Raw genomic sequence first — 14,109 nt, forward strand, 5'->3', positions numbered from 1 at the left:
AAACAAGTAAGACATTGATAGGAGCGTGTGAGAATGTGAAACTAGAACTCGCACACCCTCTTCGAAACTCGTGGTGTGGTTCGCCTCGCACCCGCAGCTCATCACGTTACCTGCGAGGAGCTACAATAGGCAGCTCAAGGCAATGTCTCCCTCCGTGAGGCTCGAGTCGAGCCAATAGAAGGGGGTGAGATATCGCCGCCAGGCTATGTATTGCGGTCGCGGCAAGACAGGCAGGCGTCAAATATTGCCTGGGGAGTGACAAATGGACGAGATGGCCATCCAATATCCATCCATCGCGATATCTTTCGGGCGTTGGTGCTGACGGAGAGGAGGGGGAAAATGATAGACTGGGAAGTAAGGAGGTCGCAGATGGTAGGTACTATTATCTGATGCACGCCGCTCAGTTAAGGTGGCTGAGCGCAGGCCAGGTCAGTATTTATTTGGCCTTTCGAGCAGATTCAACGGCGGGCCAAAAGAACCAACCCAACGAGCGTTTGCACGAAGTGAGGCACGTTGTACGAATTTGAGATGTTCCATGTTGGGCGGTGAGCCACGTCACCAGCCTCAAGAGACAGGGGTCGAGTACTTGATCGTTGACATGTGGCGAAGTGCATGTATTTCGCACCCTCAGGTACGTACATACGCCGAACTTTGGTACCGAGCTGCTTTGCGTTAAGGCTGCGTTAAGCCCCGTCAGTCTCGCGTCAGTCTCGCGCATAGGCTCCCTCCCACCCACCACTGCCGTCGGTGAACTTGCAGCCAACGGAATTTCGTTCCAGAGGATGCATGTCTTGTCCGATCGTATTTCCATCCAACATGGCCGATGTTGATTGTGACAACAACTAAAATAAAATAAAAATAAAAATAAAAACCGCCCCCCAGGAATATTTGTACGACAGTAGGCCCGCATGAAGTAGATGTGTGGCTGACTGAGTTCATGATATCAAAAATCGACATGGGATCGCCGACTCGATGTAGGTTGCCACCGCCGACATGCATACTTCAGCTGCCCATGGGGTCAATTCTCTCCTCCTCTTGCTGACATGCAGTTCTTTGCCAATCGTCGGGTGAAGGCACCTCGTTCGTCAAGCACGACGACAGTGCCTATATGGCAGCGAAAGCCCGTACTGAAACAAAACGGCTGTGGATAATCCGTACCATGGCTGGGGTGTTAGGTACCATATCTTACTTAACCTGATAACTGGTCGCTCATGTGATGTGCTCAGAAGACCGAATCGAATGCCTTGCTTTTGGCATGCCAATGTGCCATCTTCTAGTTCTACGTAGAACATGTACAATCGGGGTCCCTCAGTCCCCCAGTCCCTCACCCCTTTTGGGGCCCTTCCTTTACCCCAAGACCCATGGAAGAATAGCCGCCGCCCGAAACTGAGATGGGACAGAAAACCAACTGCAGTCGAGCGTAGGAAAGATGGAATCCACACCCTTCTCCAGCAACGAGGAGAGGATGACGATGGATTGGCGCTGAGATATTCCTGCAGAGGTGCGGCTAAGGAAAGACATGCAGCGAGGTGGGCACTTGAAGAAGGGCTTTTTATCATTGGATAATATTCGTCGGGGTTTGACCAATCGTTGACGCAAGGGACGCCCACCCCGACCTCAACTTTCAGACTTCCACTACAACGTACGAATAAATCACAATGTTGTTTGACCCGCCTGCCTGCGGGCAATAAGCGCTCGGCCCTGGGACCATCGGTCCATCTCCCCTCTTCTACACGTGTAGTGTAATGGCGACTTCCCACCCTCTTCCAACCAAAGTTGCAGAGTACTTGGCAGCAATCCTTTTGTGGCCTGTCTGTTATAGTTATCCGCCTTGGTTGGTTTATTAAGAGCTCAACGAGCCCTGGCATTTTGCGTGGGTGGGGCTGTGTGTGTCTGTGTGTGTGTGGGGAAGCGGGCGGGCGCGGGCCTCTTTCAAGTTTAAAGAAACTAAGGTAACAGGAGGCTCCCGGATAGACGACCTAGGTACTTAACGTCCCGCGACTGTACTTCGTAGAGTCATAACCACAAAGTACCTTATGTGGTGCCTACCTTATTCTTGCGGCCTTTCATCTGTCCAAGATTTTCTCTCAAGGGTTGATAGCAATGCATTTAGGGGGTGACACTGTCAACTTTGAGGGGCAACGGCGACCATACGATAGCTCTACCTGCTCGCCTAGGCCAATGGACGAATGCGGCGATCATTACCTCTTCCTATTTGATGTTCGGCAACAAAAGAAGAAAAGAAAAAGGAGGGGGGGCGGCGAGTAGGGTGGGACGGAGCCGAGACATCAAGAAACATGGCCACTCGGAGATGGTAAAGTCAGACATGCAGTGAGGATCAAGTAAAGATAAGACCTGCGGAGTAATAATATTATTACCTACTGCATCCGTACGAATATTGCAGACGTTGCAATGTAAAGGGGTTTTTTTGTTTGGTTTCTTTTTCGTGTTTATCGGTTACTTGTAACTATATATCAGTGCCGAGGGACTGAAGGCGCAGTATCGGAAAGGGTTATCATGCAAATTAGATCGGTGAAGTAGGTGCGAATAGGCTGCTTTTTGAACCGTCTAACCGTTTTTATCATCGAGACTACCATACCTAATAACTGGCCTCAATTTTCTACGAAGCATTTCGTGCTTGATACTCGGTGTTTTTGGGGTCGCCGACTTCTCCCCTCCCTCGACCTTCTCACCTTCTCACCTTCTACCCCCCACCACAAAGCACGGAGCACTTGATGGCCGGGCTCCTCTTTTCCTATACCAGGCTCCCATCTCGGATCTTCCTCCATGATCCAACCTCCCCTCTTCTCGCCTTTACGGGTCGCGAAAATCTTGCTTCTGTTTCCCCAAATGCCCTCTTCGTTGTCCAATCGCTCATCCTCTCTTATCCTGTTCTACCAACTCTATTCAAAATATCCTCCCTAACAAGCGGTTTCTTTTTGTCTTTTCGTATTAGGAAAGACAGACGCTCGGAATCGCCCGCCACAGCCTCATCGGCCTCTCATAGTGGTCGATGTCTCGTAACGTCTCGTCTCCCCAGAAAATTTGTTTAGCAACTAATCTGAACCAGGGGTTGCTATCCAATGGCATGATCCAGAAGGCAGTCTTGAACTCCCATAGGATGACCCTGAATGCAGCTCTCAGATGCAGCTTCCAGGGACAAGAATTCCAAGAGCAGCTCCACGGTTGTTAGCATGCATGCATGCATGCATGGCGGCGCAGCTGTGCGTACAACGTACGTTGTAAGTTCTTTACGTTGTACTTCCATGTCGCCAGTTGCTGTATCGTATCCGTACAGCTCGTACAACTGCGCAGGCCGGCATATCGAGCTTTCTTTTCGCTGGATGCAGCCAAGCCCGTGGAACCCAGTCAAACAGGACATGTACGCCCTCGTCGGTGGAGCAGGGAGCACTCGGTCCCTCCGATCACCAGAGATGCTAGCGAGCGGTATGCTTTCTCTATCCACCCCGTCAGTCGCCTGTTTAGACGACGACCCGGCCGGCCAGGCGTGGCCTTTTGATTGTTTTTTTTTTCTTCTTTTTCTTTTCTTTTTTTTCTTCCCACCCCTCCTTTTCCAACCCTCCCGCCTCATTCCGCCAGCTCGATCCGTACTCCGTACCATAATGGCATGCATGGGCGTGCATACATACAATTTGTTCCGTTCTTCGCACTCGGTCACATTTCCTCCCCTGGATGAGCCAACTCGCTAGCAGAACACAACACAGCCCGTCCGATTTACTGGACCCTGTCATTATTTCTTCACCCAATCCCCAAGCCCGTAGCCGGCATTCCCACTCCACGGGAAATGCTTGAGCCTACCCTAAGGTACCTTACCCTATGACCCATAATGTCGAGTCCTCTACTGCACATACATACGCCACGCGCCGCAAAAGAATACCTAACATACCTTACCTTACCCCCCTACCAGGCTCCCCATTTCTTTGCTCACCCCCTTGTAAGTCTCTACCGACTCTCGTCCATTTAGATTCCGGAGGCAACTTGCAACGAGACGACGCGGAATCGTCTAAATATTAGTGCTGCTCTCTTATCGGTCCTCGTCGCTCTCTCCTCAGACACCCGTATCTCTTGATGTTTCCCCCTTCTTCCTTTTCTCTTCTTTTTTCGGGTTTTTTCTTCTTCTTTTCTTTTCGTGATTGCCTTCTGTTCAGTTGGGTTCTTAGAGTCGAGAAACGCCAGAGGGCGAGAGACCCTTGATCCATAGACTCCATTCCATGCCACTATTGCACCTTCCACTGCACACGGAAGAATCGGTTCACTTACTAGCCACACAGCAGCCGTGCTGCCCTTCTCTGCGGCCTCTGCACAGTCCACCACGGGACGCTACCCAACCATATATCCCGGGCGCCTGTTTACACTGTGAAGACCGTGTTGCTTTTTATTTCCAACCTTCAATTCTCGCTTGGGAGAGTCACTAGCCGCTGGCCGCGCACCACAACAACCTTCTACACCCCCTTGCCGACGCTTGCGTTCCGGTCACCATCCCGCCTTAGTTCTTGCTAGCCATACCTAGTCATCTCCTCGTCTCGCGTCCAGGGGACGAACATGGACTCCTGAGACAAAGCGGACTATGCTCGAACAACCTCGCCCTTGTCTTCTCCTGGCCTCTATTCCCAGCACACCATGGCGTCCATCAGATCTGGTCAGGGGCTGCCGAGGAGGCCGAACGACTTCGCGAGAGTACGGCCAAACGGCTCCATGTTCAGCAAAGCGGGAACCTCTCCGTCAGGCGCACAGAAAAATGGAGGAGATCCCACTCAGGAGCAGCACCCGCAAAATCACTCCAAGATACCAAGTCTTAGCAGGCCGAGTGTCACATCCCGCCGTCTTTCGATCCCGACTCCGTCCGGGGGGCGGCCAGCCCCAGCTTACCAAGCCCAAGCACGGGGTTCCCAGAGGACAGCGTCCACACCAACCGCCGCCGGACTGTCGACGTCTAAAAGTGTGCAGGATGAAGCCCCCAGCGCGCCTCGGAACGTGTTACGGAGGAAGCAATCCTCGATCGTTCGGAATCCCGCCGGCTCGCGCAACCCGTCTCGCACCGACTCCTCGGGAACACGTTCCGCCTCTTCCCTCCCTCCGCCCCAGGCCTCGCTTGAGCCCTCACCTAGCCTGGAGTTGGATCGCGGGCTCACTGAAAGCCCAACGGAAATCCGAGTCGCACACACCGTCGAGCTACCGAAGACCCAAGCACATACAGTCACCATCTATCCCGAACTTGACCGTTACAGAGACGTAGTACCTCGGCTTGGCCCGTCATCAGAGGGCCCGAGCATTGAACTCCTTCACAAACTGGCCACCCAAGATCTTCCGCCCCCGACTCCAGCCTACTCAGGAACGAGTAGTCAGCTGAGCGCCTTCAGCGCCAGCCCTTCGACGAGATTTTCGGAGTCTCCCGGCCCGGGTCCATATAGTCGTGACACAACTCCGACTTCCATGTTGTCACAATCACCGGGCATGGTCGCCCCCATGCGCTTCGCCCCTCAGAACAAGCCGAGACAACTCAGTCCAGTTTTCACCAGGTTACCCGTCGCGCGAAGAAGAACTGGTAGCATCACGAATGAGGTGGATTCCATATCCGCGGATCTCGAAGTCCTGCCGGCCGTTCGCGAATCGTTGACCTCGTCGTCTTCTAATGCGACTGTTCGGGATGGGAACAGAACAGGCAAGGAGGCCAGACAGAAGAAAGCGATTCAGAAACCGCCTACCCCTCCACCGCGCAAGTCATCCCAGCAATGTGCGAAAGAACGAGGCCAGGAAAGCCCCGGTGTGTCTCTTGAGTCTGCTCAACCATCCATCAACTCCCCACCCTCCTCCAAGCTCCCTCTATCTCACAGGAAAAGCCCCGGCTCTGGTCGCACGACGAGAGGAGCGCCTCCCGTCCGTCCCAGCAGGGATGGAGTCTCGAACCTACAGTCTCAGCTGTACGGTCCTCCGCCGATTATCCATAGCAACCTTTCTTCCATCTCGTTGGCGAGCGATGGCCACGGCAATGAGGCTCGGCCCGTAGACTCCGGATCACAAGGAGCCTCGTCTTGCCCATCATCCCACGACCAAGGAGAGAAGGGCGCCTCTCGTATCCCGATGACGAGGGAGCCAACGCCCGTTTCACACCCCGAGGTGCCCAACATTACAAGTCAAGCGGATAGTGGTTGCTCAACCCCTAATCGGAGCCCGAAAACATCCACGTTCAACAGCCGGTTTCCTTTCTTTGGACGACGGGGCAAGACTGACCGCGCCGCGTCTCAAGCAGAGAAGAAAGATAGACCCCCGCGGAAGGGGCCAGCTGCCGGCACAGGCCATGAGGGGTACGGACGACTTGGGGCAATTAGGAGAAGGAGCGGAGTTTCCCTCGCTGCGAATCACGGGCATAGCGGTCCAGGGCCGTCACAGGACAGCCTCGGCGGCAACCAACCCATGGACGCCTTTCTCCTGGAGCGCATCAATCCCGTTGTCATCTCCGGGGGCGAGATCGTCGATAACAGGAATGCGAGCTCTAGCCTTACGCGAATCGAAAGTAACCAGAGCTCACTATTGAGTCGTCCAAGCATGGAATCCAGAGACTCCGAGATGTCGACCACTTCAAGTCCCAGCAGGCCCGCCGCCACGAGGAGGCCAGCTTTTCAGCGAGGACTGAAGTCCGCCGTGGATCAACGCAGGCCATCCGATAGCAGCGATTCGGATGCCCTAGTGATGAAGTCAACGTTAGCTTTCAGAAGGTCGGTCCAGAGGTTGAGAACATCTCCCGATCAAGCTCCTATGCGATTGCCTAGGCCCATCAACACCTCTGGAATCACATCTCCGTCGGTCACCAGTATCGACACTACTAGCGTGTTCTCCGACGATTCCCATCTGGAGTTTGCGAAGGAGGCTATCCGTGGCCGTCCGGCAGTAATACCCCCCAAAAAGTTGACGAAGAGGGAGCGATCACCCCGGAAGTGGAATCCTTTCAGCCGCACAAAGCATGCTCCCAAGAAGAACGATCCCGAGCCCGTGGCGGCAACGGTGAAGGTTGTTCAGCAAAAGCCTGTGTCCGTGCCGTTTTACGCTATGCTCGACGGCTCTGAACAGGAAGAAAACGAAACGCTAACCGTGGATGATGTCCTGCGAGACACGTATGCCTTGGGTGCGCCATTTGCCGTCCCAGAACCGCCGGCTCTTGATCCCAGGCGTCTCCATACTACTACTTCGTTTCTCTCTGGGCTGGATGCAAGCGGTCGAGATCGAGACCTGTCCTCTCAGGAAAGGCAATGGCAGGGAGAAGCTAATGGAAAGCGACCACCACCCGAAGAGACTGTCCCTGGGAGATGCCCACCGGATGATTCTGTCATTCGCGCCACGGGCAAGCCGAGCCGGCTCCCTCAGGTCGGAAGGATACCCAAGGTTGTCAACACCAGGACGGAATCTGCTTCGTCGCGAAGCTTCTCCCGGCCGTTCAATCGAGTTAGCGAACAGAGGCCACTTTGTCTCACGGTCGCAGACCCCAAGTCCATCGCAACAGGTCCAAGCCCGCCCTGCCCCTCTGCGCCCGAGCTCACCCAGACGACATCATCCACGGCGGCCCAGGGTGCAATGCTCAAGACGCGCGAAGAATTTCTCGCCTTCTCCCCGAACCACAGCTTCGACGGGACGAGCTCATCGTCTGGATGCTCCGATATCCCGCCCATCGCCAACACCATCGTCGTTATCCCGGATGACATGGGCCCGCTTGTTGAGGACGAGATATGGGACGAGTATAACGACTTGATCGGGGATACACCTCTGCCTACTGCTCTGTCTACGGCGTCTTCGAGGGGAATACCGTTCCACCTCGAGAGTTACGAAAGAACTATGCCCAAAAAGAACACACAACTCCTCGAATCTCCCACCATCGTGCAATCACCAGCTGCAAGCTTTCGGACCACCCAAGAAGACGAAAAGAGGAACACTGCCACCGAGTCCAGCACCTTCAGCGCTGACATGACGGAGCGCATCAAGGCCGCGTTCGCGCCCAAGTTCGAGGATACACCATGGGAACCTTCTGCCACCTCGGAGCCTGCATTGAAAGACAAACCCAGTGAGCATCTCGATCGAAAGCCCTCGAGCCCATCCCAATCCCAGCGGAGGAACAGTCAGGCATCTCGCGTTTCGCAAAAGTCGGACAGCAGCAGCTGTCGATCATCCGAAGACGATACTGCTCTTGCGCAGGTCAATCTCCGCGTTGGGTCCATGACAGTCAGCAAATGGCTCTCCTTCGGCCATGTGCTCTTCAGCCCTACCAAGGACGACCTTGGACCCGACGTCGGGTCGCTCAAGAGGCAGTCTATCCTAGTCATTGACGGGCTTGGCAACGACGACTGGTCCTTCTACGCGGCAGAAACGTACCCCGCCGCCAGCTTTTTCAACATGTCCCCCCGGGCACCACTGTCACCTGAGCACCGGACTTCGACCAACTTCCCTCTCAGTCCGCCCAACCACCACCAGATCCAATATACCTCCCATCTTGAGAAATTCCCCTTCGGACCCGAAAGCTTCACCTCGGTGGTGTACCGTTTCCCGACTGCGGCCCCCGAATCTCACTACCGCAACGTCGTGACCGAAGCTCGACGGGTCCTCAGGCCCGGCGGTTACATCGAGCTTTCCGTTCTCGACGTCGACCTAAACAACATGGCCAACCGGGGTCGCCGGACTGTGCGTCGGCTCAAAGAACGTATCCATGAGAAGTCGCCCGAGACCGCCCTTGGTTCCGCATCTGATCTCATCCTGCGTCTTCTCGGGAAGAAGGGCTTCACGGATATCAAGACTTGCCGCGTCGGCGTTCCCGTAGCGAGCATTGTCCCCAAGGCCCAGGCGGAAGGCGCGAAACCGGCGGCCGGCGGCGCAGAGAAAACGAAGGACCAACGTAGCTTGGCCGATATGATGAACGACAACAGCGAAGCGGCCGACGAGAACATCACCAAGATGGTGGCCAAAGTGGGTCGCTGGTGGTACAGCCGTTGTTACGAGAGCGCTGCTGGTAGCGGAACCACTGGCAACGGCAAGAAGAAGAGCATATGGAACGACCGGGCCCTGCTGGCCGAGTGCGAGGAATGGGGGACGAGCTTGAAGCTAACGGTGTGCCATGCTCGTATCCCCGAGAGGACGCGTGTGGCGAGCATTTAGATTTGCAGCTGGCGACGGCAAATATCTGTCGCAATCAGGACGGGACGGCTTCGCTGACCAGATGCTTTTCAAGGCGCGCTTGACGCCCGCCCTCGGGGTTTTTTTTTTCTTCTTCGAACTTTTCCCTTCTCCTCTCCCTGTCACATATTATCGCAAAGCGAAGGGCACTGGTCCGCGACGCTACAACACCACTCGGTTTCAGGATTGTCCGGGCAACTCCATCCTGGTTTGCCGCTGGCTGGCCTTTTTTTTTTCTTTCCTCTTTTCTTTCCTTCTTCCTTTCTTGATCACCCTGCATTTCCGAGTTATGACAGCATTATATTGGCGACTCAGAAAAAAACGGTCAGGATGACTTCTAATACTTTGATGGATGATGGACGCGTGGCTGGACTGTCGCACCTCTTCCTTTCTTCTTCTCGGCTCTTTCGTCCGGCTCTGCTGGCAGGCGATGGTACATGTTCCAGAGGGACGAGCTGAGCGTGGACCCGAGCGGTTTTATGGAAGAGGATATTCTTCGATGCATGAGACCGACGAGCCACATTAGGGACGGGGACCACGGATAGATGTTCGGGTTCGGGGGTGCAAGCATGGCAAACGACTGCATGTATGAGAGCGAGCGATGCCCTTTTTTCTTCTTCTTTTTCTTCTTCTTTTTTTTCTTGATCTTTTTTTTCTTGATCTTTTCTTTACGACTGAATGCGTCACGCGACGCAATGATACAGCATGGCATGACATGGCCAGAGATACCCTTCCATCCTCTCAATACCTACATAGCTCTAATGTCCTATATTACGCTTCTTCCCAATACCGCAATTATCTGACCTTCTCTCTCTGTCTCTCGCCCCCTCCTCGGTGCGCCCAGAAGAGATCCCATGTGAAGTTAAGCCAAACTTCCCTCAGTGAGAGGTTCAGACAATGGGTGAATAGGTGGCTCGAAAGCACACAACAGAGAGATCGTCTGCCTTCCTAGAGTCATCAAGAGTTCGTAAACCCCCGTCTCTCTGTCGGTAGCCCGCATTGAGTAGCGAGTTATGGACTTTGCGATTGGTTGGAACAGTCTGTTTGGGAGGAATCTGAATCCAATAATAGCTTTTCTTCTTGAGTACTCTGTACTCGATGTAAATCTACGGAGATCTACGAAGAATGGAGTGATGAAAGTACCCTGCTTACCTTACCTTATTAATCAAGTGCAAATAGTGTACTTTGTACATTAGGCCCTTTTCCCGATGACCTGCTTATGCCGTGACAAACCGCCGACACAGTGCATATACGGTACGGGACCCAGGTACCCTGGTAGTGTTCTTATGGCTTGTTACTGTGCGAGTTTCAGTTTTCGACAGTTGGTTTTCGTTTTCTTCGTGTACGAATACATCGATAATGCTTTCCAGAGTCTGCCAAAGGAGCAAAGTCGTCGAAAGTGCTGTCTCAGGACCGCTTCTTCAAGCACGGTACTCTTCTAATGTCGTGCAAGGTGTGTTTCTTCTGACCTCTGACCTGGGCCTCGTGTCTTCCTTGCTCACACTGAACTGAACCACCCAGAGCACGATGTGATCCTCTTGCGCCAAAAAGGGCCGAAGAGGTTCTCGAGACGTAGCATCTCTCCTCCCATACATCCGGAATCTACGATCAAAATTGGCTACGGGGCGACAGTGCAGGGGTCAGATATCATTGGGAAGAGTCTACCCAACTCCGTGACCGACAGCAAAGGCAAGAACGTACGACTCCACGAGCTGTCACTCGCCCAATACGTGACGAACAGTCCACGCGTCGCGACACCGGTACGACTTTCCTGTTAAAAGAAGAAAGAAAGAAAAAAAAAATCGTGCAAGGCAGATATTTGGGGGGCTTGCAGACGAACGCGCCTCACCAGCATCGGGTTTGTCTGACCAAAAGACGGTGTAGATCTACCCGCAAGATGCGACCCTAATCGTGTCTATGCTAGACCTGAATCTCCCCGTCCCCGGGGAAGATCCCGTGGCCGATGCGGGACCTCCCGTCGAGATATTCGAGGCCGGTACGGGCATGGGGTGCCTCACACTCCACTTGGCAAGGGCCATCCACGGCGCCAACCCAGCGGTCCCCCCGGAGCTGCGGGAAGCACTCTGTGCCGCACCCTACGCCAAAGGCCGGTTACTTCGAGAAACGGCCACCGACGCGTCCCCGGACCTGGGATCAATGCCGCACGGGCTGGACCTCCCTTCGCCAGACCTCCAATCCCAGCTCGAGACGCACCTCGCCGGCCGCCGCGCCATCATCCAGACCCTCGACATCAACCCGTCCACGAGCCGCCAGGCGCACGGCGTGATCCGGAATTTCCGCCGCGCCCAGTACCTGCTCGACATCGACTTCCACGTCAGCACGATCCGGTCGTACCTGGCGCCCCGCCTTGCCCAGAGCGGGGGCGAGCCGTTCCTGGCGCACGCCATCCTCGACCTGCCCTCGGCGACCGAGCACGCGGACCTGGCGATCCGGGCCCTGCGGCCGGACGGGAAGCTGATCGTGTTTACCCCTTCGATCACGCAGGCCATCGAGGCGGTCGTGTGGGCCGAGGAGTCGACCCAGCCGGTGTACATGGACCGCGTGATCGAGCTGCCGGAGTCGACCTGGGCGGAAGGGTTCCACGACAGCGTGGGAGGACGGGAGTGGGATATCCGTAGCGTGATGCCGCGGAAGTATGCTCGCAAGAGCAGCGGGGCTGGAGAGGATGATGACGGCGGCGGCGGTGAAGGGGGGGCAGGGGGGGCAGGGCCGGGAGATGAGCAAGCTGGGTCGGCAGAGGTCGAGAAGTCGAAGAAGGGCATGGTTTGCCGGCCCAAAGTAGGGAACATTGTGGGTGGTGGAGGTTTCCTTACCGTTTTCACTCGCAGAATGGCACGCCAGGAATTCGACCAGAGCCCCCCGGAGGAGTCGCCTGCTAGCAAGGGCGCAGATGATTCCCTAGACATGGAAGTACGGAGCGGAGCGGCCTGAGTGCTCGACATGATCCTGTTCCACGCTTCTGCCACTGGAAGCTTGTTTTATTAGATTGTAACTTTATCTGTATCTCTAGAAGCGATAGACACTCTCTGGCAATTGGACTCGCCACTGCAGGAGAATTTCAAAAACTCGTTAGAGAATTTTAAACCCTCGTTAGATCCTGATTCTAGCATCTGGTTACGACGGATACGAGATCCTATGGTCTGTTATGAAGATTCAAAAGTGACCACTACACCAAAAGGGAAATCCCTTCTAGTGTAGGTACTTTTAGTAAGGTAGTTATATACCTTAGGTAGTGGTCTGCACCCAGCTATCGCGACATCTGTGCCAGGCAATGAAGGTACCTGAACGATTCATAGATTGATGCTTAGTGATTAACCATGTACTTATGTTATCCGTACTCCGGAGTATGTGTGCGTACCGTGTCGACACAGTGCCTCGAAACAGATTGACATTGTGCCTGCCCCCCTTCCCCCCCCCTCCCCCCCCCCAAAGACTACCTCTGTATACATATCAATCAATCTTCATGAGCAGCGTCTGAGCATCACATTGAGCACACCATAGCCATAAACCTCATAGGCAAAGCTCCGACAGGTAACTTTCCACATATTGGAGCTGCGTATTAATCGTACGAGATGTCCAACATGGAGATCATCGAGAATGAACCTCTCCAAGTCTCCATGCCCCTTCCTCGGTCTCTCGACACGCGCATCTACATCCACCTCACCATCAGAACCAAATCCATCACGCTCTTCCTGACAACCGGAAGCGAAGACGAGCCGACCATGCCACCAACCATGGGCTCATTCATATACGCCGTACCGGACGTAAGTACCTGTTTATCATGCCCCATTCCGCACGAAGCCAGGCCTTGTTGTTCTTAATGCATCTCTGTGCGAATCCACAGCGCTTCAACCCTGCCCAGCCCATCTCCACCACTCTGTACTCTCATGAGCCGACGCTCGAGTTCACCACGCGCATAGCCAAGCTCCTCGCCCGGCGCTCTGGTATGCCTGTCTACGTCGGAAACAGTGCCTCCTTCGCCAACTGCCCCGAGGGCGGCACCGTCGAGGAGGAAATGGACGTCTTCCAACGGGTGGTCGGCGTAGTCAGCGACAGGCTAAAGCATGTCAAGAGAGACCTGCCCCTGATTAACGGGGCGTAAGGGGGAGAAGTCCCGGATCTGGAGCTTCAAAAAAAGAAAGAAAAAATCTTTTCTTTTTTTCTTTTCTTACTCATATCTCCCGCCGCGAAATCCTCCTCCTCTCACACACGGCAAGTGCCTGGTAGTCAGGATATGTCTGGATGGAGAAACTGTTGTTAATTAATGATCTGACGGTGCCGGCTTTGGTGCGACGCCAAGACTGGACATGGCAGTTGCTCTGACAATACAGACCCAAACTCTGCCAAACAGGCACGGGATACGAAATAGCAAGGCTGTTCACCAAACATTTTGCCAGTCGACCAAGAATAAGCCTCGGTACATCAGGTCCACCTGGAGATCTGCCTCCCACGAGCGCAACATTGCACGGGGAGAGAGAATCCTTCAAGCAAATCCACGTCAGTCAGGGAAAGAGAGCGACAGCACCCGGAGAAGAGGGGTGAAAGGGTGGTATGGTGACAGAGCCATGGGCCGGGAAGGGCTGGTTACGCCATCTACGAAGTGACAGCGGTTGTGGAAAGGGAAGACGCAATGCCGTTTGCCGTCAGCCACCGCATAAGTCTCCCTGATAGGAGTATGGGAACGTGGGAACAGGCAGATGAGGCGGGGATGGGGCGTAATTAGGACACTCGTCCTGACACGCCAGGTGGTCAACCCTAGGTAATCTCTTCACACGGACAGGCGTTGCGCTTCGCAGCTCCAGTTGGTCGCCTGGTCGGGTGTTCATGACCAGTGCCCTCGTTGATATGGTACTAATTGATGGAATTGATGGATTGATGGTACCGTACATATAATATCATATAATACACGCT

The 14,109-nt window shown here is 54.4% G+C and overlaps 3 protein-coding genes across 3 annotated transcripts; all 3 read left to right on the plus strand.

Annotated features, from left to right (window-relative positions):
• Nucleotides 1-3,210: 3,210 nt before the first annotated feature.
• SODALDRAFT_337508 (hypothetical protein) lies at nt 3,211-9,159 on the plus strand (the record flags this gene model as incomplete). Its single annotated transcript, XM_028612698.1, has 10 exons — nt 3,211-3,242; nt 3,316-3,480; nt 4,824-4,952; nt 4,983-5,242; nt 5,282-5,478; nt 5,512-5,540; nt 5,571-5,645; nt 5,679-6,722; nt 6,972-7,208; nt 7,326-9,159. 10 exons carry the CDS (start codon nt 3,211-3,213, stop codon nt 9,157-9,159), a joined length of 4,002 nt encoding a protein of 1,333 aa, XP_028463350.1.
• A 1,354-nt stretch (nt 9,160-10,513) lies between these two features.
• Nucleotides 10,514-12,129, plus strand: SODALDRAFT_353209 (adenine-N(1)--methyltransferase; the record flags this gene model as incomplete). Its single annotated transcript, XM_028613632.1, has 3 exons — nt 10,514-10,630; nt 10,699-10,937; nt 11,062-12,129. The coding sequence occupies exons 1-3, from the start codon at nt 10,537-10,539 to the stop codon at nt 12,127-12,129; spliced, it is 1,401 nt and encodes a 466-aa protein (XP_028463351.1). The 5' UTR covers nt 10,514-10,536.
• Nucleotides 12,130-12,779: 650 nt separating this feature from the next.
• On the plus strand, nt 12,780-13,300 carry SODALDRAFT_320855 (hypothetical protein; the record flags this gene model as incomplete). Its single annotated transcript, XM_028609568.1, has 2 exons — nt 12,780-12,962; nt 13,043-13,300. 2 exons carry the CDS (start codon nt 12,780-12,782, stop codon nt 13,298-13,300), a joined length of 441 nt encoding a protein of 146 aa, XP_028463352.1.
• Nucleotides 13,301-14,109: the final 809 nt, after the last annotated feature.

This window comes from Sodiomyces alkalinus (assembly GCF_003711515.1).
Source record: "Sodiomyces alkalinus F11 unplaced genomic scaffold SODALscaffold_11, whole genome shotgun sequence".
NCBI lineage: Eukaryota > Fungi > Ascomycota > Sordariomycetes > Glomerellales > Plectosphaerellaceae > Sodiomyces > Sodiomyces alkalinus.